The sequence below is a fragment of the Leptinotarsa decemlineata genome, unplaced genomic scaffold, assembly GCF_025532065.1.
Source record: "Leptinotarsa decemlineata unplaced genomic scaffold, Ldec_3_MD MMD2_tig00026340_RagTag_RagTag, whole genome shotgun sequence".
NCBI classification, from domain to species: domain Eukaryota; kingdom Metazoa; phylum Arthropoda; class Insecta; order Coleoptera; family Chrysomelidae; genus Leptinotarsa; species Leptinotarsa decemlineata.
Genome location: NW_027412694.1, coordinates 11,090,339 through 11,116,388, shown reverse-complemented (window position 1 = coordinate 11,116,388; position 26,050 = coordinate 11,090,339). Strand labels below are relative to the sequence as shown.

Here is a 26,050-nt window from a genome sequence, read left to right as displayed (position 1 = left end):
GGTTATTCGTGAATTATAAAAAGGAAAATGTTCTGTTCAAATTCCCAATTTTTGAAATAGCCTTAAAATTACACAGGCCATAGCATTCGTTGAATTTCAGCGACATTATTTTCAGATAATGATGGAAACAACACAAACTTGAAAAGACACGGTGGCTGGAAGTCTACCAATGTCGCTGAAGGATCAACATAGAGAATTGACTTACAAACAAAATTAAAATTGAAAAGACCATTCAAAAATTATCAGACGAAAACAATCATTGTGAAACGGGAACTTTACCTTTTTGTTCTGACTTCAACAAAAGGCATTCAAATATACTGAGCATATGAAGCAAATTGAATCCCTTCAATATTAGCAGTTGCTCGAATTTTCATATAAATATTAATATAAATGAGAATTAGAATGCTTCTGTTAGTACCCATTTGGTGTTCGAATTTCAATATTCAATACGAATAAGAAATAAAATGTTCCTAATTTTGTTCTACATATAAAAATGAAGAAATGTGTCTCATTGATTTATTTTACACGGTTTCCGAAAAAATTGAGAACGCAAAAGGTTCGAAAACATTTCGGACTTGTTACGTATATTCGAATGAAATATAAACTTTGTGAATCAGTGAACCAAATTCTAAATGAATAACTGATAAAAAAGTTTGCAAAATTTCATTTGTTGGGCGCAATAAAGACTCTTGGAATATTGTTAAAAATAAATATACCAAGCCGGTGAAATCTTATCGAATATGAAAAAACAATATTATAATGTAGATGATAATACAAAGAATAAAGTCTGGGTAATCAAATATTTGCGTAAATGTAACTTGCAAATTAAATATTGATTGGGTTAAATTGGGTATTCGTATACATGTAACAATTTGAGTAGGTACTTGGTTTCGAATAGCGTATTAAAACGGACAACAAATATGTAGTGGAGATAAAATTGAAGCATGAATCGTACACGTGCTAGTATAATTTCAATTGGAAATATTGGGGAAATCATTGCATTTTCATGAAGTGTCAGGAAAAGCCATTTTATCTTATTTTTGATGCAGCATTCATGATTTTGTAGTCAGCAAAAAACGCAACGAGTAAAAATTCGCCATATATTTTGATAACATTCGTCTGTATGTGGTCTAACTTTTTTTTTGTTGAATGTTGAAAAGTTTGATTGAAAACTATTCTCACTCAAATGCAAACAGTTACCTAGAACATCGTAAAATAACTTGATTGACAATCAATGTTCACAATGTTCATTATGAATAGTCACCTGCAATTTGTCTTCAAAGACTTTTCAATTTCTTTCATTTATTTCACTAAGAATATTGTTGAAATTTTCTCTAGAGATATATTAGCTCCGATTTACATTGAACGGATGTTGGGAAAAGACGTGGTGCGGACGTGGCTTCCATGTCTCTTCTATGTACATTGCACCATTGGGTTACATACGAAAGCCGTGTAAAAAACAAAAGTCTGCAACATGTACGCTTCTCGTTTCCTTTATACGTCTTTTCTTTTCTGTACGAATCGGCGCTTAAGAAGTAGAACAAAAGTTCTATCCCTGAATAATTTGATACTAGTTATTTGTTTAACTAGGCAGATAAGTAGTAGATTTACTGCCGCGGCTAGCATTTCATAAGGCAGTAAATCTGTTTCTCAGTCGTGTGGAACATATAATTTTTTCTCCGATTGTTAATATGGTGCGTTTAAAAAATCTAAATGTAATGAACTTTTTTTTATATAACGGATACAACTTATCTCAACACCCTACACTAACGGAAAACATTTGACATGGACAAATAAGCTAAGTACATCTTCAGTTGACATCCTTGCGATAAACTCCCAAAACACTAATTTTGTAAATATGTAAATAATGTAAATAAAAAATACATGAGAATAACTTGAAAATTAAGGAACATATCCATGATCAAAATTATGATCATCTAAATCTACTTGATTGTAACAATTATCTTAGAAAATCTAACTAAAGGTGGGGTTATTACCTCAACTAAACTGATAAATATTTTGTCAGCAAAGCAATTCTCGAAACAATTCAAGGTATTTTACATAATACACCCCCGAAAAACATTTCTGAAAACAGTTACATAGAAAATGTTGAACAGAGCAGTACTTTAATCAGTTCAGACTCAAATTGAACCGTTAATGAAGTATCCGAACATTTAAATACAAAAAAATAGCTCCGCTTTTTTGTGACAACAAACCTCAATACTTCTCATACATTGTAGTGATTTTATTGAATATTCAATCAATCAGAAACAAAAAATAAGAATTATTTATCTTCCTAGAATCCGAGAGAATTCAAACTATCCAGACGTAATTTTGTTAACGGAACACTGGCTCGAATTAAGTGAACCTATTCACATCCCAAACTATACTGTATTATCAATATATTGTAGAAAATCTTCAATCCACGGGGGAACAGCGGTATTAATTCACAATACAACAAACCATCAAAAAAATAATAATCTCATTGAGGAAAAACAGTTCGAGTTTTCTATGACCATTGTCAAAAAATAAACATGTTCATAGTATGCATATACAGACCTCCACAGGCTGATATAAATATTTCTCACCAGCACTTTCTCTGAAGCACTTTCAAATGAGCTCCCTACAATCGCCACACTTATACCAGGGTCTTCTGACATCTATTATAGTTATTTATGTATCAAGGGAATTAGGAGGGCCTTAATTACCGATGGCAAAGTTTGCGTCCCGAGGGCCTCTGGCCCGAGGGACAGCAATTGCCTGAGGTTATTAAGGCTCATTAATTCCCGTGGTACATAGATAATTTTATTTCTGACCGATTTCAATAAAATTTTGTTCATTTTTGAAACGGAAAAATGTACCAATTCATTACCTTCCCGGTATATTTGAATCAGGTACCGTTGATTATAGTAGAGTTTTCTTGTTGCTAGGTTGTTGCTATGTTACTTGTTTATAAACAGAACTTTGTTATCAAGCTGTGTTTGCGCTGAAAACGTGTTTTCTACCCCAAATATAATGGAGGATATTTTGAAAAAAGCTGAACAAGCAAGAGAATCATTAATTCCATCGAAAAGTGAAGCCGTATACCAAAAAGAATACAAGATATATCTGGACTGGCTGACACGGAAAAATGTTATGCCAAAAGATGTCACTGAAACTGTATTTCTGGCATATTTTCAAGAACTGGTAAATAATTTTCTATGTTTTTCGGTAGATTTGGTAGTAATTGTGTTTATTCGTTTCAGTCAGAAACGTATAGTCCGAATTCTTTATGGACTAAATGGTCAATGCTAAAATCGATGGTGACTATACATGAGAAACGAGATATCACCAAGTTCAATGAACTACAGGCTTTTTTGAAACGGAAGAGTAAGAGTTATAAGCCGAAAGGTCTGCTGTTTTATCTCCTAAAGATGTTATCAGATTCCTAAAGGACGCTCCTAATGATATTAATTTATTGCATAAGGTAATTTTTTTCTTATTTTCTTTTTGTGTGTATTTATTTCCTTTTTTTGTTATAGTTTGTTTTGATTATGGGTTATTTTGGAGGATGCAGAAGTCAGGAACTTTTGAATATGAAGATATCGGATATAGAGGACCGGGATTCCGTTATGGTAGTGAACGTACCGGAAAGTAAAACTGGTGTATCGAAGAAATTTACAGTTGTGGATGAAAAAGAGTTCTCCGCTTTGCCTTTATTAAGACTTTATATGTCTTGGCGTCCTAAAGGTATTGAACGATTTTTTTTGAGCTTTCGACAAAATAAATGTACATCTCAGCCAATTGGAAAAAACATGTTTGGGAAAATCCCCAGCAAAATCGCAATGTATTTAGGATGGCCAAACTCATCTTCCTATACGGGACATTGCCTTCGTCGCACTTCTGTTACTGCTCTAGCCAATGCAGGAGCAACTATGACTAACTTAAAAAGACACGGAGGTTGGAAAAGTTCCACGGTGGCGGAGGGGTATTTGGAGGATAGCATCGAATTGAGAAATAAAACGGCGCGTATGTTGTCTACTTTGTCATCAGAAGAGGCAGGTACCTCGACTGTAGTGAACAGAAGCTCCAGCCATACAAAAGAAGAAATTGTTTCCAGTGGCGGAAGTAATTTTCAGGGAACATTTCAAAATTTTACATTTATTATTTGTAATGACGTGAATAAATAAAATATGGTTCAGTTTTCATTTCTATTTATTTTTACTTGTGAAAGGTAGAGGGAATTATAAAATCTATAATGTCCCAAGGGAGTTATGACCCTCTTTATTGATAGCGTAACTATGACGATATAAGCTTATAATATCCCGGTCAGAAATAAATTTAATAATGCATGTGAATAACCCTACTCGAATAACACAAAACTCTAGCACTACAATTGATTGAATTTGTACCAATATAAAGGAAGACCTCATTACTAGCTCAGTCGTACCCTTAGGATAAGGTGAAACACAATAAGAATTCTTTCAACAAGTTGAAAAAATGTCGTTTCAAATATTCAAATAATGCATTGAAATAAGAATTACTATTCGAAAAAGCCAATTTCTGAAGAATTAGGAATAGGGAACCCCAAAATCAAATGGAAGATAATTGAATTTTCTATTGTTCAGACTAAAAAAATACAAGGTGTTCTTTTTGAAATAACCAAGTTATCTTTGTTCGAAACTGTAAAAAAGTGACAATGATTTTTGAACATTCTGTATAATATCTAGTCAGAATTCAAAAAAATGATTTTTATATATTTCGATGTTACTTAGTTTTTAATGATTGTACCTAGCATTTTCATAAAAAAACTCAAAAACGATTATATGAAGAAATCATATTATTTTTACTGACCTATTCAAAAGTATAACAAAACACAGGGTGTTCCATTAAGAAAACACAACTTTGATATGTCACACTTTTTTTAACAACCTTGAAGACTCAAAAATCATTCATTTTTGCAGCCTTAATCAATATACATATAATGAAATAGAGAAATTTCCGACAAAATCAATGGTTTGGTTTACAGGAACCGTGTCGTATACCTATTTATCTACAAAGATAAAAATTCGGAATTGATAAATTTTTGAATTTATTATTAGGTATAGGTTAACAATTTCTTTTAGGTTGATGATATGGGGAAAAACTTATTTATCACTCTTTCTGACACAAAAATCACGCTCATTTATTTTAGTGGAAACGTCTAAAGAAAATATGAAGATTGTAGGCCATTAGGCTGGTTATTTATTTCTTCAAATACACTAATGGAAGACATACAAACAAGGGGATGGTATCCCTAAATTTGGGAAAATTTCAACTTGGGAAAATAAGAAAATCAGAGTTTGAGTTATTGACCTATTTAAACATTTTTAAAAACCACTGAAATTTCATTTATTCATTTGAGAATTAAGAATAGAGAGAATAAAGGCAGAAAAATATAAGAAAAGTGCAATAGCAAATATGCGAAATTTGAAATTAATAACACATGAGTGATAACCAGTCCGTGCAAAGCTTATTGTCAAATCATCTTAAAATGAAACTTTTAACTGGTGACGATCAACTGTATTGCCAATCATGCGCCAAACTAACTGACTATTATAGGCTGTTCACGTTAAGAAGAGAATGACGTCATTTTTGGTAATTTTATATATCCAACATAAAAACGTTAAAATTCCCACTGAAATGCGTTCAACAGCAATGAAACTAGTAATATTTCATTTTGTAAGTTGCTCAACTGATAATAAAATTTCAGACGTTGCCGAATCGAAAAAAACTCGAAAACTTTCAGTCTTTCTTTTCTTTTCAGAACTAATCATTTCTTTTGATAAGACCTGCGTATATTCAATATGCCTAAAGCATTATCGAAATAGTCTCAACAAATACTAAAAGTAAGGTAGGGATAATAGCAATAAAACATATCAACAGTACAAAAAAATTTGAAAGTTCGAAATAGTGCACATGTTGGCAACGCCGTAACTTGTCATCTCGTGACATCATTCTCTTCTTAACGTGAACAACCTATATAAGAAAACAAGTATAGGTGAGGTACCAGTCAATCTAATGATGACACTGATGACCTTCAAACATGACTCAACCCCTGACGGATGCACCAAACTCTTACGAAAGTTCGAAATAGATGAACACTTCAATCTAGCAGACCACTATTATAATAATCTTCATGCAGTCATTGTTCACTGTCATTCTGGCGTTGCATCTGGTCATTATTACGCATTGGTCAAAGACGAAACGGACTGGTATAAGTTTGACTATCGTCGTGTCACGAAGTGTTCTGGCGATGATTTTAATTTACTGAAGCCTCTGGAGACACCCTACATTTGGTTTCATGAAAGAGAGGACATTGGCAGATCAAGATCTTCAGGTGATGTCTTGCTGATGGTTTTCCTGCAGCTGAAAAAGCAAATGCGCCACTGGAATCAATGAAGTCGCCCCGGAGCGCCAATTAATTTTTGTTGTTGTTTCTTAATTTGTATGTTTCATAATTTAATGATTTGTATTACTTTCTTCTTTAATGAACATAACACAAATAAAATCAGTAAAATTTTGGCCAACACCAATAATTTCTTCACATTATTATAATATTACCAAATTTTGAGGTTTTATTTTATCAACGATATTTTTTCAAGTTGCATAACAATTCTAGTTAAAAATAATAACTTTTTTCTTCAATCGTATTGCAAATAAGATTTTTGCTGTCGAATGTCAACACAAAGTTGACGTTTTCTTAAATTTGAACTCTCAATTGTCAACATACTTTACATATACATGCGAAATGTATAAAAAAGATATCCTTAGTTAGTGAAATTCAGAACATTTTTGGAATTATCGAACACAAAAAATAAAGAGTTGGGTTTGGAAATGCTACCGAAGGTTACACAGGAATATCACCAATAGTCTGGTTGAATGAAAACAATCAAAATTAATAAGACGGGGTTGTTCAATTTCTAACCACCAAAAGATAACATATCATTTGTTATATCAGTTTGTTTCAAAAGTTGTGTCCGTTTTAATGTTATCCAAGATAATAATTACACAATTTTCCCAAACATTTTCATTTCTAGACGTGTTTTGCTAATACCGTAGCTTCCTCGGTGGCTTTGTAACTCGGTGTTTTTGTAGCTCCATATCTCAATAAATATGTATTCTAAGTGTCGTAGTATATACTGATTGATAGAGAATGTTAAACTCTATACATTGTTGCTGTTCATTTTCCTTGTCAGCTAATTATTCTATATGTGAAATTTCTTTCAGGAGATTTTAGCTTTGAAGATGAGCCCCGAAATGGTCGACCTACAATAAACAAGGACGAGGATTTGAGGACCCTGGTGGAGACTGACCCATCACATACGACAACGCCTATCCGCACGTTTCACAAATAACCGTCCGAAAATTGAATGAATTGAGCGTTGAAGTTCTGCCTCACCCACTATACTCCCCAGACCTCTCGCCAATCAACTACCATCTTTTCAAACACTTCGATAACTTTCTCACTGGTAGAACCTTAGCCAGTCAAGAACAGGCAAAAAATAGGCCTTCGTCGACTTCATCGAATCTCGAGCACAAAATTTCAATGCCGACAGAATTATTCGACTAGTGTTACGCTGGCAAAAGTACACTGATTGAAATGGCGCTTACTTCGATGGATTAATTGAATATTAACTGGGATATTACAGTACTCATGAAAACGGATATAACTTTTGAAACAACCTAATACTTTTAATTTCACCATCAATATTGATTAAAACATATAATAAAAATGTTATAGATTTAAAAAAATAAGAATTGAAAAAATCGGTATGCCACTCTTTCGTACGCAGAGTAAACAGCAGACCTGACAAAATTTTTTAGCCGCTGAGTAACATGAAACTGCTGCCTTCGGCAGTTAGGTAAAAAAACGTACTTTCCAACTTAATATTACATATTACTCTCCCGGCAAAGAAAGATACTTTCAAATGAACAACAAAAAGTAAAATAGAATATGTGAATAACTGCCTAGCTTCTTTACACCTCTGAAAAATTATTTATTAGAAACATTCAATATGAACGTGCTGAATCAACTTGTTTTCATTCTCTTTTCAATAACATATCATATATTAATAACAAAATTATATAAAAATAACAAATGATGTTTTTTGAACTTTGGATGGAAATGCAGTTGGAATTTTGAAAAATATCATAACGCGGAGAAAAATAATAATATATTGAAATATATATATTGAATATTGAAAAAAATATGTTCAAGAGTTTGTTTCAGTATACGAGTATTATTGATACAATTATGAATTGGTATTTTAAGGTTTTAGAAGCCAAAATAGTATTTAGAATAATTTCAATTTGATAAATGAATCTCTTAATTATTGCATTTGAACCAGTATAATTCAGAAATAGTAATATATGACGATATTAAATGAGCACTAAAATAGAGATTCAATCCAAATGCCTTTTCCAGGGAAAAACTTCTGAAAAAACTCAAGTAGAGCACAGAATAAGGGTTTGATTTGCGTTGTGAAAATAATCCTCCAACGTTGGCAGACCATGATACATTTGTCTCAATCCTCCCATGGCTGCAGGGTACTAACTACTACAGACATCCACCATCCAGGAGATAATCTCCTGAACCTCTCAGATAACCTGCAGCCACCCAGGCCAGAATGTGCAGATCTGGGGATGTAAGAATCCCACCTTAATGACCGCAGATATACGAGGATATCTATAAATCAGCTATACATAACTTTACATTAGATACCACCATGCAGGGAATGTTTGCCTATGATTTGGGTGAATCATCATCTCAGTGTAAGCTTTTGCTGACCTGCTCAGGAGATATTATTTTCTCTCATGATGTAGATTCTGCTTCTGGTACTCAGGAATTTGGTGTGAGGCAGATTCGTAAAATATCCTGCTCTTGAGCGCTTCCTGACTGCACCACCTAGCCACCTAGGCTTGTCTAAGAGTTGGGGGAAGTGAGAAGCTCTCGATAACGTCAATTTGTAATGTGTTTCAGTCACCAAGTGATCATCTTCAAGAGAAAGATTAGCCGAGGTGTTAAAATAACGGTTTGGTTTGGGGATAAAACTCCAGTGATATTGTTTACGTCAATGTTGAATACTTAAGGTTAATAAAAAATTCGTAAAAATAAATGTTTATTTCATAATACCTATAATTCCCACTATTTTTTCCCTAATTTATTTAAATATTGTAATTATTTGCAAAAATTAATACATAAAACTGCCAATCTCGCGAGATCTCGAAATTGTTATTCGTGGTACTGTTATTCATAAACTCGCGAGATCTCGCCCGAACCCCAATCTCGCGAGATTGCATTCCCTACTGATACCTGTCTATATCCCGTGGGTTGGACTATCTATATCGGGCGCGTTTCGGATGAGGCCTTCCTCTGGTAATGCAAGCCTTTGCTAGAGGTGACCATCTCTTCTCTTGCTACTCATGGGAACACACATGAATGAAACAAAAACAGACACAACAAAAACCAATCCCAAGGCTGGACAGAAGTGCTGACCTCAATCTATGGTGGTGGCTGGGGATGAACAGAAATGTCCACCCCAATCTACAGCTCGGAATGAGGCTGGACATGGCAGATCACCTCGTGATGTAATACAAAGGCCAAGGCGTGAGATCATTTGCGTCTCCGAAGCCAAAAGGTGAAAGAGAGCGATAGAGGCAGGAGTGGCAGCAACTATAAGTGCACTCTCCTCCTCCCCCACTCCACCTCCAACAGCAAGGGCACTTCCTGTGGCGGGCGCCAAAATCTCCGCCTTGAATAAAGGCAAGGAACCGGCTGCCCCTGAAGGAAAGCGCCCTTACTTGAGCACCTCCACGGAAGGAACCCCAAGAAGGGGTTCCCTCCGTATCGCTGCACCTTCTAAAACCTTCACCGTGAGACACCTCAAGGTTGCCAAAGAGAGTGCGTGTTCGGCGAGTCTTGGCCCACACCTGCCGATATAAAGAAGATGTATCCCAGTGACCTTCCTGGAAAGAACAGGATGGACGATGGCGTAGGGGGACAACTCCTCGGGAGGATGTATAATGGGTCACATGTGGCCTAAGTGCTGTGGGCCTACACTCACCCTCCCTACTCTACAGATATAGATACCTGTTCATATGAATTACTTTGAAAAAATTGAAGTAATTAGGTACCAGTTGGTAGTACTGTCATCTTCTAGGCACCCTCAAACTGGGTACTGTCTACAAAAATATTTCTATTATATTTAGATTTTAGTTGTAGTTTGGAAACTGTTGTAATTTCAAATTTTTCTGAAAAAAATATATTCACAATCAAGTTATAGTTACTAGAAACAAAATTTGTTGTAACATAAATATAATAGGAGGAAAGGTCCAACTTAAAGATGTCGACTCATAAACGTAGGGCATAGAAGATTTTCATATAAAAACTGAACGTGAACATTAAAAAAAATTAATTATAAATTTTCAATTTAATCAAAAATTAATTATAAAACCTAATGGCTGGTCATTTGGCAAGCTTATTTAAAGAATAGAAACGATAAATTAGTCCTGTCAGCGAAATAAGAAATGATTCGCCGATAATAATATTTAGCATGTAAACGCTTCTACGACTCAAAACACTTGTGCATTCGTAGGCAACGTGATAAAAAATTGCATGCGCGTTTATTCTGTGTGAAAATATTTTATCGTTGGAAAATCATCGATATCAAATACTTGGATGGGAATATGAACAGCTTCTTTCATCCTAATAATTTTTTCATGTTGCTTTTTGAAAGTCAATAACAAAAAACAGTTTTTCAATTCATTTGGTAATTTATTAAATGCACGTAAGCCATTATTAGCAGAAGAGTAAAAATGTACTCTATTTTTACAAATTGCTATATGGAAGTAATTTTAAGAACGAGAATTTATTTAGTTGGTGTATATCAGAATTCTTCACAAAACTATCTCTGTTCTTGAAAATACAGGGTGTAACTGAATAAGTGTAAAACATTTAAGGAGGTGATTCCTCATCGAAAAAAAAGATAGGATCTTTCATATAAAGAAACTTCATTGGACCATCCCTTGTTAAGATACAGCCCCTTAAAGGGGGTACATAAAATTTGCATATCAATTTTTTTTCACAAGCACTGAAAAAGTTACAATATTGAAATTAACCTGACGTTTTGTACCACCAAAAAGGAACTTAGCCAGTAATTTATTTGGTTCACCCCATGGTTGCAAGGGGTGGAAAACGCAACCCCTAAAATTTATTTCCAATGTAACTTTTTGCCTTATCATTTGTTTACCATTTAAAAATTTATTTCCGATAGGCAGTTTCATTCTAAATAAAAAATGTCTCTTGGGTTTTTTCCCAAAATAAACCAGTTGGGAGCAAAAAATTATTTTACGAACAACTACAGAGATACATCGTCATAAATGCGAACTGGATTTTATTGTTATTTTGTAGTTAGTACCTGCATTCAACGATTAAAGGGTAATAAACAAAACCAATTTATTAATAACAAAACACACAACATGTAGAAATCATAGTAAATGTTCAATATGTCTACCTTCAGACATTACGCATGCGTCTAGACATCGGCGCATTGAGCCACATTTCGCTCAAATATTCCTGGAGTATCTCTGATTACCCTGCGCATCGATGATGCGGTTTCTTAAGTCCTCTACATCGCGAACAGGAGTACGATAAACCAAATGCTGTAAATGGCCCCAAATAGAGAAATCGAGAGGATTGAGATCCGGGGATCGAGCGGGCCAGTTCTGTGGTCCTCCTCGACCTATCCACTGATTTGCATATGTTTCGGTTAAATGCTGGTTTGCTACTTGACTAAAATGAGCGGGAGCCGCATCATGTATAAAAAACATATCCCTTCTGACGCCCAAAGGAACTTCCTCCAGCAGTACTGGATGCACTTCTCTTAAAAATTGAACGTATGCCTCACCATTTAATCGAGGAAGTATAAAATGAGACCCAATTAATTCATCCCCAATAACTCCGAGCCACACGTTAAGAGAAAACTGTTCTTTTTAAATGGTAAACAAATAATAAGACAAAAAGTTACATTGGAAATACATTTTAGGGGTTGTGTTTTCCACTTCTTACAACCATGGGGTAAACCAAATAAATTTCTGGCTAAGTGTCTTTTTGGTAGTACAAAACGTCAGGTTAATTTCAATATTTCAACTTTTTTAGTGCTTGTGAAAAAAATTGTTATACAAATTTTTTGTACCCCCTTTAAGGGGCTGTATCTTAACAAGGGATGCTCCAATGAAATTTCTTTATATGAAAGATCCTATCTTTTTTTCGATGAGGAATCACCTCCTTAAATGTTTTACACTTATTTAGTTACACGCTGTATAGAGACACAATTCAAAAATATATAACGATGAAAAAGCTTTTACAGCTTTCGGTACTAGGCACATTCATGATGCACCTTATGATTTTTTTTTGTCCAATGAAAACTTTCTGAGACGTGGTTGACCATCCCCAGAAACAAACACCATAGCGCATACGACACTCCACTTGCCCGTAATATACCATCAGCAATTGAATATGTGTAAGTACCGTTCTCAAATTTTTCAGAAGATAGCACTGCGAATGAAGCGCTGATATCAGACTCGAACAATGTACTTTCCAATCGAGATGTTCATCAATGCACATTCTAAAAACTTGACATGGGTGACAGATTTGGAAACTGGTTTATCATTTACAATAAGATCGGGTTTTGTACAAATTTTTTTGACGATTGTGAAACCTAAGATATTGTGTCTTATCCACATTGAAGAATAATGAGTTGTTATATGACCATGTAAGATGAACATTTTCACATAGTTTTCCAATATTATTAATATAAAGCAGAAATAGCACAGGACACAAAATAGAACCCTGTGGAACACCTACGTTGATATAAGCTAATGTAGAATTTGTAACCCCCAACTCATTGCATTGTTCATTTCTCAAACATACATTACGATTTACGATTTTGTAAGAAGCTTGTGATCCATGTGAGTGCATTATGTTTTACACCATAATGGTATAGCTTCTTTATCAAAATATCATGATCCACACAGTCGAATGCCCTGCTGAGATCACAAAATATCCCAACAGGGCACTCGCCAACATCAATAAGGTACGTTATTTCGCTACAGAAGCGGTGTACTGCAGATGTGGTTGACTTTCAACCTATGATGATTCTCCGAGATTATTCCGTTAGAGCCAAGAAAAATTTTTGAAAATGTAGATGGTCTAGTTATTGGCCTATAGTTAGAAATTATTTCTCTTTATATGGATGGGAACAACTTTACCCACTTTTAACATATTTGGAAATGTTCTTTCACGAAAGATAAATTAACCAGATATGTCACAGGAAAAATAATGTGATGTAACACAGTTTTAACAATGAGAGCCGGCATTTCATCAAAACCAGAAGATTTTGAATTTTTCAAACGAGATATCAGTAATTCGTATAATTCGACATTTTTTCTGAATGAATGGATATTCATTTTTAGATTAATAATAACACAATCACCTGTATCAAAATAATATTTTTTGTTGTTTATTACATCGAATGGCACTTGAGAAATATTATTTGGAGAATTCCCTTTTTTGGTTAACTCCTTGACTATGGTCCAACATGTTTTATTCAAGTTGTTGGTGTTAGATATTCTATTTTGATAAAACAAGCTTTTCTTATTTTCTACAAGACAATAGGAGATGCACTGCTGTTAGAAGTACGCACTGTGCGTAATATAATACTATCCTACTATATTCTGACCACTGGTTCGTTTTTGAAAAATTCAGAATTGTGACCAGAGGCATATTTTATGAAACTCGAAACAATACATTTATTAGTATCAACAAAACAATTAATACATTTCTACCAGCAGGAACACTTCTGATTAGAAAAGCCTACTACAGTGTTCAAAAATTTTATTTCTGACTTTTAATACTTGCATTTGGATGTTTCTTACATTTACATAAGTAATTTACTTATGAGACATTCATTAATTTTCAACGTTTGTCTATCATTATCTACTGTGTGAAATTTTTATAATTAGAAATTATGAGTAGCTAAAACAACTGTTCTTTTCAAAAAAGTTGTTTTTTTACAAAAGACTAATAGTCTACTATATCCGCATCTGTTGGCGACTTTACGGCCGTCCCAATTTTGCCTTCTCTGACACCCTGATAAATTTGAATGTATTATAAATTCACCTAAATTAACCCTTGGGGCATATCTGATTGATAGCCTAGGTTTATAAAGCTGAAAACTGACATTGCCATTTTTTTCTCGGGTTACTTTGTGCATGTGGACAATTTCAAGTAATTTCATGGATTTTTTCAGAGCACTAGTAACTTCTATTTCTACACATTATGAAAGAATTGGCGCGTTTTGGGTGATAAATAAAAAATTATTTATAATTTGAACTTAACAAGGATAATGCTTATTCGTGAACAATACCTGCTATATGAAAATATACTAGCTGGAGAAACACACGACACACACTATTGAATTTACTGCAAATGAAATTGTTAAACATCATTGATTTACGAAAATTTTAGAAAAATGTTGTTCTTTCATCTTTGTCTAATGATATGTTATTGATTTGATAACAAAATGTTATCGAGGAATAATGTAGTTTGAACTTTGAGAGGAATGCAATTAGAATTGGTTGTTTATAAGGTATACAAAGTGGCCGAAAGAAAACCTTTGATTTTCTACTTCTCCAATTGTAAACAAAGGAGGAAAAACTTCAGAAAAAAAAATATTAAAAAATATCAATGAAAGGGAAGTGTGTGAATATTTCTTTCAGATATAAACTGAAAGGAGTATGTCACTAATCTAAACAAATCACTTTCTCAATTTGTACGTCAAACATTCATGTGGAAACTGAATCAGATATGAAGGAGGTCAACAAGTGATTGCCATTCTTAGACGTATTGGTGAAGAGGACCGACACTGAGTGGGAAACATCTGTGTATACCGAAAACCCACTCTCACGCGACAGTATCTGAACCACGAATCCAACCACCATCAATAGAGGAATCATCAAGACCCTATTAGACCGTGCTTTCGGGCTCTGTAATACGAAGGAAAGTCTCGAGAAGGAACTAGACATCATTAAAAATGATCTTCATCGGAATGGCTACTCCAAAGCGATGGTGGAACAGACTTTGGCTAGAAGACAGCAGGAGCCTCGCAAGGAAGAGAAGCCGTCACATCCAGTGCTTGCACTTCCCTACATCAGAGGATTATCGGAAAGGATAAGAAGAATTGAGTCCAAGTACAATCTCAGAACCTGCTTCAGATACGAAAACACTATCCGTAGCAGCCTCACAAAAACCAGGTCATCAAACGCGGACTGCGATTCCAAGAATTGCATTTACCGGATACCTTGCGAGTGTGGAAAATCCTACATCGGTGAAACTAAGAGGCCATTGAAAGTTCACATTGCCGAGCACAAGAAACACACATAGCGAGGGGAAACCAGCAAATCAGAAATAGCAGAGCATGTTTGGACCCATCAACATAACATCGAGTGGTCCTAAGCTGAGATCTTGCACAAAGAGGAACATTAGCTTAGGATAAAATTCAAAGAAGCCGCATACATGTTGCCCAACAATGTATTCAGCCACAATACTAAGTATTGTGACGCCCGAAGATGCTACTGCTTAGCGAAACACGGGTCGCGGTTTTGTAAACTTTCAATGAAACTATTACATTAAACTGTGTTTTTTGAATACGTTATAATGGATTTTCATCAAGTATCGCTCAGTTCTATCATTGATCTACTGAATCTTGCATTTGCTTCGAATATTCGACACCAGCGCAAAAATCTCTGTTCCGTCATATAACACTTCTAGAAATTTCCAGTTTCCATAACAGAAATCAATCATACTCATTTTCAAGAGGTTTTTCCTCTTCTATGTACTATAGGCGACGTACAAAATTAAAAAGAGGTTGTTTTTTAATAATCAGGTGGTTGATTTTTCATGCTCACTGATAGAATGTACGGCTTCAGAAATTGAGTTGGGCCTGTTGGAATAATGAACAAGTGTTAGATTCCAAATATTCAAAATATTGTTGAAGAAAAGTTAACGAGCTATTGCTACTGGATATTATATACTTTATGCCTGTTGCCTGTTATTGTCCAAAAAATCAGGTGAATTTTCATTTTTCTCCAAAAAAAAAACATTTATTCATCAATTTCTATTTTGCTATAATACACTTGTGCCAGCGTTTTTTCCAATCCTCGAAGTAGTTCTGATATGCCTGTTAAGGTTTGTCCTTGAGCTTTCTCAGCGATTCGGTGTTCATCTCCTCAATTGTCTCAAAACGCCGACTTTTCATGGGTCCTTTCAATCTTGGAAACAGGAAAAAGTCGCAGGTGCCAAATCTGGTGAATACAGTGGCTGAGGAATTATTACGATGTTGTTTTAGGTAAAAAAATTACCAAAAAATAATGACGTGTAAGCAGATGCATTATCGTGATGCAGAAGCCATGAATTGTTTTTCCACAATACTGAACATTTTCTTTGTATTGCTTCTCGCAAGCAGCGCATAACTTCAAGATGATACTCCTTATTGACCGTACGACCATGTGGCAAGAACCCCTGATGCCCTTCGCCACGGTAATTGAAGAAAACAAATTCAAATTAATTCAATTCAATTAATTAATTACATTACATAAATAACTATTGTTGAAAATCATGCCCGAAAGAAAATAACGCCGGCCACCACTGGTAGCCACAAACCAATGGTGACGTAGCTAAGAGCGCGCGAATGTACTATGTTTCCTAACACTCTAGAAGCAGTGTGAATAATGCTACCGATTTTGACATAACTTCGACGTGTATCCCGAGTATCCTTGAACAGCTCCTTGACGCGACGGTCACACTGGAAGGCGGTCACACTCTAGCGAGAGTGCGTGAGAGATGATATTGGGTCAATTGCCGTCGAGACGTGGAAGAGTGGTGTAGGCGCTGTGACCTGTGCCTTTCGAGAAAGGGTTCGAAGACAAGGCAAAGAGGAAAGTTGAAGCTGTACCTCAGTGGGTGCCCTTTCGAGAGAATCACAGTCGCCATTTTGGGACCACTCCCTATGACCTCATCCGGTAACAAGTACCTTATGGTTGTGATATACTACATCTCTAAATGGCTTGAAGTAGTAGCCTTACCCAACCAAGAGGCTAAAACGGTGACAAAAGCCCTATTACAGAACGTAATTGCCAGCAGATACGGATTACCCCAAGAACTACACTCGGATCAGGGCCGCAACTTCGAATCGAATTTATGGAAGGAAACTATGACTCTGTTGGGAATAAGAAAGACAATAACAACTGCTCCGATGGAATGGTCGAGAGGCATAACAGCACCATCAATAAATACCTTTCGATGTTTGTATCCGAAAACCAAAGAGACTGGGATAAATTGGTCCCTCTTTTTCTGTTGGCATACAGGAGCTCTTAACATGACGCGAGAGGTTACACACCATCCATGTTGTTAACTGGTAGGGAACTGAAGCTTCCGATAGATGTATTGTGTGGCAGTCCTTTCGATGAATCTCAGGAGATACCTCTTTCAGAGTATGTGAATGACCTGAAGGAGAGATTGGAAATTGTACACGAATTTACCAGAACCAAATTACAGCTGTCCAGCGACAGAATGACGATAAGATTTGACAAAAAGTCGCTGCCAGTGAGCTTCAAGGAGGGCAATGCAGTATGGCTCTACCAACCCCAACGTCGGAAAGGTTTGTTCCCAAGTTACAGAGACCTTGGCAATGACCTTACTTGGTAACCAAAAAGATAAACGATCTGGTGTACAGAATCCAATTGTCACACAAAAGCAAGCCTAAAGATGTCCACATAGAGAGGCTAAGTCCTTACATGAGTCGTGATGTCCCCTCTTGGAATGGTGTTTGGGGCAAACAACCTCAGGGAAGGGGTAGTGTTGTAAATCATGCCCGAAAGAAAATAACGCCGGCCGCCACTGGTATCCATAAACCAATGGTGACGTAGCTAAGAGCGCGCGAATGTACGATGTTCCCTACCACTCTAGAAGCAGCGAGCATAATGCTAAACGGAACTTCCGCGAAATTTCAACGGCATTCGATTACGATATTTAAACGATAGGCGCGAGCATATCGACACAGACAGTCGTTGCAATGCGGTACGCGAATTGATTCAGTAAGGCGATAGACATTCAAATAATGGTTGAAGTTTTAGTTGAAGTGTTTGTTCACTATTTTATGTGCTATTTTGCATTCATCAAAAAGTCGGCAATTACGCCTAAGCGTAGAATATGCTTGTATTGTGCATATTATCTCAATTTGAATGAATCCTCACGACTAAAGAAAACAAAACAGAAAGTTTTCATATTATCTAATATATAAAAATGGATGTTTGTTGGTTGGTTGGTTGGTAAGTGATAAACTTCTACATTGCTCAACCGATTGTGATGAAACTCAACATGTATAAGTAATTTTTCATAGAGAAGGTTTTTAGGTTATCAATTTTTCTGTAACTCGCCACTAGATGGCGATGTAGAACAATTTTTTTAAAGCACTGTTCTATAACGCTGCGCACGCCTAAGTTCGTTGATTCTTATTCTGTCAGAACATTAGAACAGCAGCGATACAGCAACATAGTACTAGTAGGTTATATAATATATTAGAGAGAAGGTAAATGCTTTGGACCAAAGGAAGGAGTGAGAGCGGATATTCCATGAAGGAATTTTCATATGGTATGATGAATTTGTGTCAGTTTTGTACTAGGGGATTCAAAATGTATTGTTAAACACTGTTGCATTTTCAGCGAGGTATATTTTTTTTTTATTTGGGAAGAGTGTTTAAATTTTTCAGAGGTGCTGGGAGCACATTATAGAGTTTTGTACTAAATAAAAAACAAATCTCTGAGTGTGAGTCTTGTGAAACAATGGTAGTTGTATTTTTCGGTGAATCTACATAGGTAAGTACTTTGGATTTACATTGGTGGTATTTCATATAAACATTGAATTACACGAAAGAAAAAATACTGTCGAATGTTTTGGAATAAGACACTTGCCTTATTGCCTCTTCAGCACCAATTACGATTTCATGTCACGAATGAGTTGAATCTTCACATGTAATGACATTCATTTGCTTATTTGATTTGGCTTCCAGCTTCATACAAAAAAAATGTGGGAATCTTCCAAAGAAACCAAGCTATGAATTTCAAAAATTAACTCTATAAAAAATATACTCTATAAGAGGTGTAGATCATGCAAAAAATTAACTTTCAGAGACAAACTGGGAGGAAAAGGCCTCTCGAACAAATACTTTCATATAAGTATTGAATTACACGAAAAAAAAAATTTCGAAACTACTTTTATATGAACACTGAATTATACAAAAAAACTTTTTCCTATTCAGTTTTCATGAAGATGGGCAGAAGAAAAGCCAAAACCTTCCTTTCTCAAAGAGCTTAAAGACATCAACAAAAATTGATAAACCAAAGGAAAATTTTGAACAGATAAACTTTTGAAAATGTACCCGATAAATTCATGAGTTAATTATTCGTTTGGAGTATCATGAGGTTTTACAATAACTGTCACCAAATTCACACTCGAGTGAAGGTTTTCTTTATTATTCGATAATAATCAATGTTAATCAACTAAATGTATGATAAACGTGTTCCTCATCTTATCACTTCAAATTTTTACATTATGCTAATGGTAAACTACTCTAAGAAGGTGAACAGTGTGTATACATCTAATTTAAGTAAACTTTGTTTGTTTTGGGTTTTGGAATGAGTTGAAATTGTAAAAAAGTATTCTACTCGACACGACTTGCCATTGAAAAATTTTTATCCCCTCTAGATTTTCAGATACGGGTCCACAGGATTTTCTTTATATTTCTCCTTACCAGTTTAGGAAATGTTCTGGACCATCTCCAATAAAACTTTATGGAATCATTTGAAATTCAAGGGGAATATTTTACTTGGCGATTCTTTTCGAAGAAATGTAATCATTTGAAAAAGTTTACAGGAAGCCTCAAAAAGTAATAATTCTGAGGCCCCTTTTCAGCGTAGCCAAATTCGTAATATTCCTAAAGTTTACGCTAAAAAATGTCATTTTTATAGCCAACCAGCTCAGCGAATATCTCAACCATGGTACTGAAGGAATTCAAAGTTAACCTACTACCGTTTACTTGGAACTTCGAAGCAATGAGAAACACCAATTTCTGAAAATACATCTCTTCTCAAACTTTAAACATCAATTGCATACGTCACATGTTGAGGGTGATACCTCACGTTTCAGACGAAACTGAAAATTGTGATTACGTGATCAACTTTTGAAATAAGTTGTAAATAAATTTACTTTCGAAATTATGTGAAATACATTGTTTTATTGGGGCAGAATGTGACCTGGAGCCCTCAAATTATTTTATCGATGGTTGGCTCTCAGAATGTAATTAAATTTTACCCCTAATTAAGTTCCCCTCTTATGATTCAACAATGAATTTCTTTAATGTCCCCGCGCTTTTATTTTCTGAATGGGTCAATTCAAAAATTTTATTTTTTGAAATTTATGCATGAATACTAAATTTTTAATTGAAATCGACAGATGAAACTTTCAAGACGGCGACTGGGCGCCATCTGGAAAAAAATAAATGGAGAGGGGGGGTCTTGTTACACATCTTTTGAAGCTCCTGACAAATGCTTCACAACCCTAGAATATAATGTCAATATCTTCAGCTACTACAAAATGGCGGAACTTTTAATAATTATCTGAATACATTGACATTTACCTACATAATATGAGGTAATAAGCTTGAGGTCAGTTCAGAAGATGCTCGAAATGGTTGCCTTGAACTTCTTGACATACGAACAGCATATTCGATATTTCACGCCGAACATTTTCGAACACAGTAACGTCACAAATATTTATCATTTTCTGTCGTATATCCAATAATGAAGCAGGTTCAGTTTCGTGTCAAATCTGGAGAGCGGGCTGGCCATTCTGTAGGACTATGCCAATCCAACGACCGGAAAAAGTAGTATCCAAATAGTTTCTCACTTGTCTGGAGTAATATGGTGATGCTCCATCTTGTTGGAATACAATATCCATATCGAATTCATTAGGATTCGCTTCAACGATTTCAGTGATGAGAGGGTTAACGGTAGTTTCCAGCATATTCAAATACAGTTCCTCTGTTAAATTTTGATCAATAAATAGAGGTCCTTCAATATGGTTTTCCAATATTCCTACCCAAACATTATTTTTTTCTGGATATTGGGTATGTGTTTCCCGGAAAACGTGAGGGTTGGTGTCACTCCAATAACGGTAATTTTGTCTGTGAAAATTGCCGTTAAAAAAATGTACATTCGTCACTAAAACAAATATTGTGGAGATAGTTAGGATGCCTTGCAATGGGTTCCGTCATGGTTTCGCAGAATTTTGTTCTTCGATTAGGGTCATTTTCAGTTAATTGGTGTACTATTTTAATTTTGTATGGATGATACCTATTCCTCTTTAAAAGTATCCACACAGTAGAAGGAGGCACCTCACAAACATTCGCGACGGAATAAGTAGACTGTTCAGGATTTACTACCACCTCACCAATTATTCGCACTAGCTGTTCTCCGGAATGGACATATGACCTGGGGACTTTTTGTTATGTACGCTACCGGTAGTTGTTCCCTCAAATATACAAGTTCCCTTAAATATTTTCTACAGATAAGACGATTCGGAAAACGTTCATTGAAAATCCTTTCGGTCTCGTGAAAATTACGCGTAAATAAAAATCGCTTCAATTTTTTCTTCCAATGGACGAGAATTGGCCATTTTAGAAATTGTTGATGTGGTACCTTTCGACTAATAAAACCAAAAACGAAAGGAGAATATTCCAACTTGAACAATGATGTTCATTGTCGTACTGACATTTTTTGTCATTTTTATAAACAAAGAATAACTTAACAAACCTCATCGGGTTGTTGGAATTGCCATATGGCAGATAAAAAGGAATATTTCTAGAAATATCGATGTTAATGTGTTAATGTTCCGCCATTTTGTAGTAGGTGAAGGTATTGACTTCATATTCTGGGGTTGTGAAGTATTCATCGGGAGCTTCAAAATGATGTGTCACAAGACCCCCCTTTCCATTTAATTTTTTCCCAGATAGCGCTCAGTCGCCATCTTGAAAGTTTCATCTCACCCGTTCAAAAAATAAAAGGGGAAGGAGACATTGAAGAAATGTAGGTGCTGTATATACTACTATAGAATTGGTGACTATTAGAAGGAGTAATGAATGCGGATCAATGTTTTATCCACTTTGTACGATGCCCAGTCACACTAGAGGAGTAAAACAATCTAATTATTGAAAAGTATCACAAGAACCCATGGGCGTAGTAACATTTAATTTTTTTTAAATTGAAAGGGCTATGTTTTTTAGGGTGATTAATTATTTGGGAAAGAAAGTCTTTGGCTTTCTACTACTCCATCTCCAGCGTAGTAACATTTAATTTTTTTTAAATTGAAAGGGTTATGTTTTTTAGGGTGATTAATTATTTGGGAAAGAACGTTTTTGGCTTTCTACTACTCCATCTTGTGAAGATCATGCAAAGAAGTAACTTTCAGACACAAACTGGAAGAATTAGCCCTCCTGAAACATCTAGTCTCATATTAACATTGAATTACACGAAAGAAAAATTCCGTACGTTGAGAAATCTTAACGGCCGGCGGCCGTTTCAAAATTTTCGTATTTTTTTGATATCGCTCCCGATATCAGCAGAAACCAACACTCGCACATGATTCTTCCGATATTTCTAAAGAAATTTGATTTTATTCCTCAATTTCATCCATGGTCGTTGAAGCGAACTCACGAACACAAAAAACTGACGTTGTTTATAATATTGTTGTGATATTGTTAAGTTGTTCCATGCCAACACGATGTTGGGATTTTTCTGTAGAATTACGAGGAGTGGTTTGTTTTTTCCTCGGAATCAAAATGTATTCTTTCAACGGGATTACGGAAAGTCTTGAACGACACACGACCGATACGCAAATAACGGATTCGGTTGTTATAATCCTCGGCTGCCCCTTGTAGCGTTTATGACTATATTTTTTGAAAACTCTCACTAACTTGTCATTCGTGACTAGGTACCATAATAATACTAGTTTCGGTAAATTACATTCTTTCTAATAATTTTCAACGGAATACCTACTATGCTTCTTTATTATTTTGTTGTTGAAACTTAAACTTGTTCAGTTTTCAGCAGATTTCTCATAAATTGCTATAAAAAAGGTTTAAGTATTTGACATTTTTGAAAAAGTACCTGAACTGCCTGAGGTATTATTAGGTTGTTTCGACAGTTTTGTCCGTTTCAATGTTATGTGTTTTTGTAGCTCCATATCTCAATAAATTGTCATTCTATGTCATGGTACATACTGATCAATAGAGAATTTCATACATCAATGTTGTTCATTTTTTACCAAAATTTAATGAAACAAAGCGCTGCCGAAACAGCCCGATAAATCAACCAGGCGTTTGGCAATATTGGTATTGATGTTCGACGTTGGTTTGCGAAATTAAATTCCGGAGATTTTAGCCTCGAAGATGAGCCCCGAATTAGTTAACCTACTGTACTCCAGGATGAGGATTTGGGGACCCTGATAAAGACTGGCCCATCACAAAAGGTGTGTGAGGTGGCGGAAGAACTTGGCGTCCACTCCCATACGATTTTTAATGGTTTAAAACTTTAAAACGTATTGGAACGGTCAAAAAGCTCGAAAAGTGGGTGTCCCACAATTTGCACGATCGACAAAAAGTGTCACGTTTCGAGGTCTGTTCTTCTATGCGGTTGCACGTTCAGTACAGTGGTTTGACACCGATGAGCCACCTAGACACTTCCCAAACACGAAAAACCACCACCAGCGGCTGGTGCAATTCACTATGAATTTTTGCAACCGAGGCAAAACATTACAGCAGAGTCCTATTGTGAGGAAATCGATAAAATGTACCGAAAATTGCGTAGGCAGCAGCCAGCACTGGTCATCAGCAAATATCCCATCCCGCTCCACGACAACGCCCGTCTGCACGTTTCACAAATCATCATCCAAACGAATTGAAGGTCGAAGTTCTGTTTCCCCCAACGTACTCCCTAGACCTCTCGCCAACCGACTACCATCTTCTCAAGCACTTCGATAATGTTCTCACTGGTAAAACCTTCGCCAATCAGGACCAGGAAAAAACGGTCTTCGTCGACTTAATCGAATCCCGAGCACACAATTTTCATACTGACGTAATTAATCAATTTGTGTTAAGTTGGCGAAAGTGCATTTATTCAAATAGCGCTAATTTCGATTAAATTGGAAAACTAGCATACAAAATATCTCACTTGAAAGTAAGTTTGACCAATCTTTGCACATTTTTAGATTTTCTATTGGGCCCGAAATATAAAGGGTGGTACGTTTTCAAATTGACAAACTGAATATTCCGAGTTCGAATTGAAAAATACAAAAATATGGTCACTAAGACACTTCGCGAATAGTAGGTATATTGGACAGGAACCGGAACCTTAATCACTGGCGCCTGCGATAACGCATCAGAAACATTCTTGTTAGAATGATTTCAAGTCGGTTTCACACCTGTTTAGGCCGGTCAATGTCATTACCAGTACCTGTATTCAGTTGAATATGTGCCAGACCGAGATGAAAAAAAAAAAACGAATGAAACTACGTGTTCTGAATTTCTCCCTTATTAGGAAATAATTTGAAGGTCGCCTTGTCGAAAAACGTTAATGATGGAGAGTAACTGATAATCGCTATCCATAGTGGACCTGTATGTTGTATAGATTAGTACAGTTCCACCGTTATTGTCCTTAAACTAGGATCATAGTACGGTGACATACTGCCTACCTATTCGTCCCGACTTTTACTTTTCAAATAAATTTTCATAAAGGGGAACAATTGACGACTGTCGGCAAATAGAAACAAGGATTAATGCGGACTTGACTCTACCCTAGTTATTGATTTTCTAAAGTGGCGCAATTCCGGTGAAATCGAATCTCACGTTCCTGAAATTCAAGAAATATAAGTCTGAAATTATCCAGTACTATGATGAAAACTAGGTTGTAAGTATTTTTAGAAAAATCTGCTATAAAATTGTTCCACCACTTCGAGAATTCTGGACATGCCAAATTAGATCCTAGTGGTGTTAAATTGCATTCAGGGAATTTAAGATTGTCAGTAGAATTTTAACTCACCTCTAGCAAGAAATATGAACTCCTACTGAAGCCCTAAGCACCGACTTTTCAGTGAGGTTTTTACACAGTAAGTTTATAAATAGTAAAATTTTTAGAGCCAAATTGAAAGTTGGATAGATATGAGGAATATCGATTACTAAAATCGGGACACTACGAAAACACGGTACCGGTAACCTTCAGGAGATACGACGCCACTCTCAACTCCAATTTTCGATTGCGATTCAAGCTTACCCGACAATGGTTATATCGCAGAATGCCGTGCGGATGCGGAGTGAGAAGTAAACCTTGCTGTCAAAGCAACGTTGCCAAAAAACTATTAATTTACCAAAATCCTAGAAATCCCAGAATGGAATTGTGGAATATATCAGTCCAATCCATAGACTTGAGAACATTCTCACGTCTGTGATACAGTCATTCGAAAAATCGAAAAAAACGATTATGGATTAGTATAATAAAATTATGAAAAAAAGAGGATATACAAAATTCGCAGATTTATTTTTTTTCATGATCATTCTATGTGCCAGAACTAAGAGAAAAGTTTATTATAAACAGAGAATAATGAAGCATAGTTTATCATTACTAAAGTCTGTTACTAGTGCTCCGACTATGCGTTATTTCTCGAAAAATGAATGAGTGATACATTTATTTAGGTTTATTGAACTTTATTCAATAACATAAATTTGAATTTAACACTACTTCAATCACACTTTCAAATTATCGCACTATTTTCGTCGATTTAATCTGTGCTCTAATTCAAAACTGTCTCTCCTGTCGGACGATGACGATATATACTACTTTCAAATGCTCTCGTATGCATAAT

The 26,050-nt window shown here is 35.5% G+C and overlaps 2 protein-coding genes across 3 annotated transcripts in view; one reads left to right on the top strand and one right to left on the bottom strand.

Annotated features, from left to right (window-relative positions):
• LOC111508893 (uncharacterized) overlaps window positions 1–25,491 on the bottom strand; it is a 76,858-nt gene extending 51,367 nt beyond the window's left edge. The window contains exon 1 of one of the 2 annotated variants that reach the window (XM_074183698.1): window positions 25,231–25,491. The gene's annotated coding sequence lies outside the window, so the exon portion shown is untranslated. Of the gene's footprint in view, window positions 1–14,447; window positions 14,580–25,230 lie in introns of those variants that run through there. The other variant, XM_074183699.1, reaches the window with a different exon arrangement.
• LOC141485909 (uncharacterized) lies at window positions 1,588–4,187 on the top strand. Its single transcript, XM_074183566.1, has 3 exons — window positions 1,588–3,186; window positions 3,246–3,466; window positions 3,522–4,187. The coding sequence occupies exons 1-2, from the start codon at window positions 3,016–3,018 to the stop codon at window positions 3,429–3,431; spliced, it is 357 nt and encodes a 118-aa protein (XP_074039667.1). The 5' UTR covers window positions 1,588–3,015; the 3' UTR covers window positions 3,432–3,466; window positions 3,522–4,187.
• Window positions 25,492–26,050: the final 559 nt, after the last annotated feature.

Bases quoted from the DNA above. Each gene is read 5' to 3' on its own strand.
- LOC141485909 (XM_074183566.1), top strand. From the start codon at position 3,016: ATGGAGGATATTTTGAAAAAAGCTGAACAAGCAAGAGAATCATTAATT. The intron at 3,187-3,245 runs GTAAATAATTTT...TATTCGTTTCAG, and splicing joins TGGCATATTTTCAAGAACTG to TCAGAAACGTATAGTCCGAA.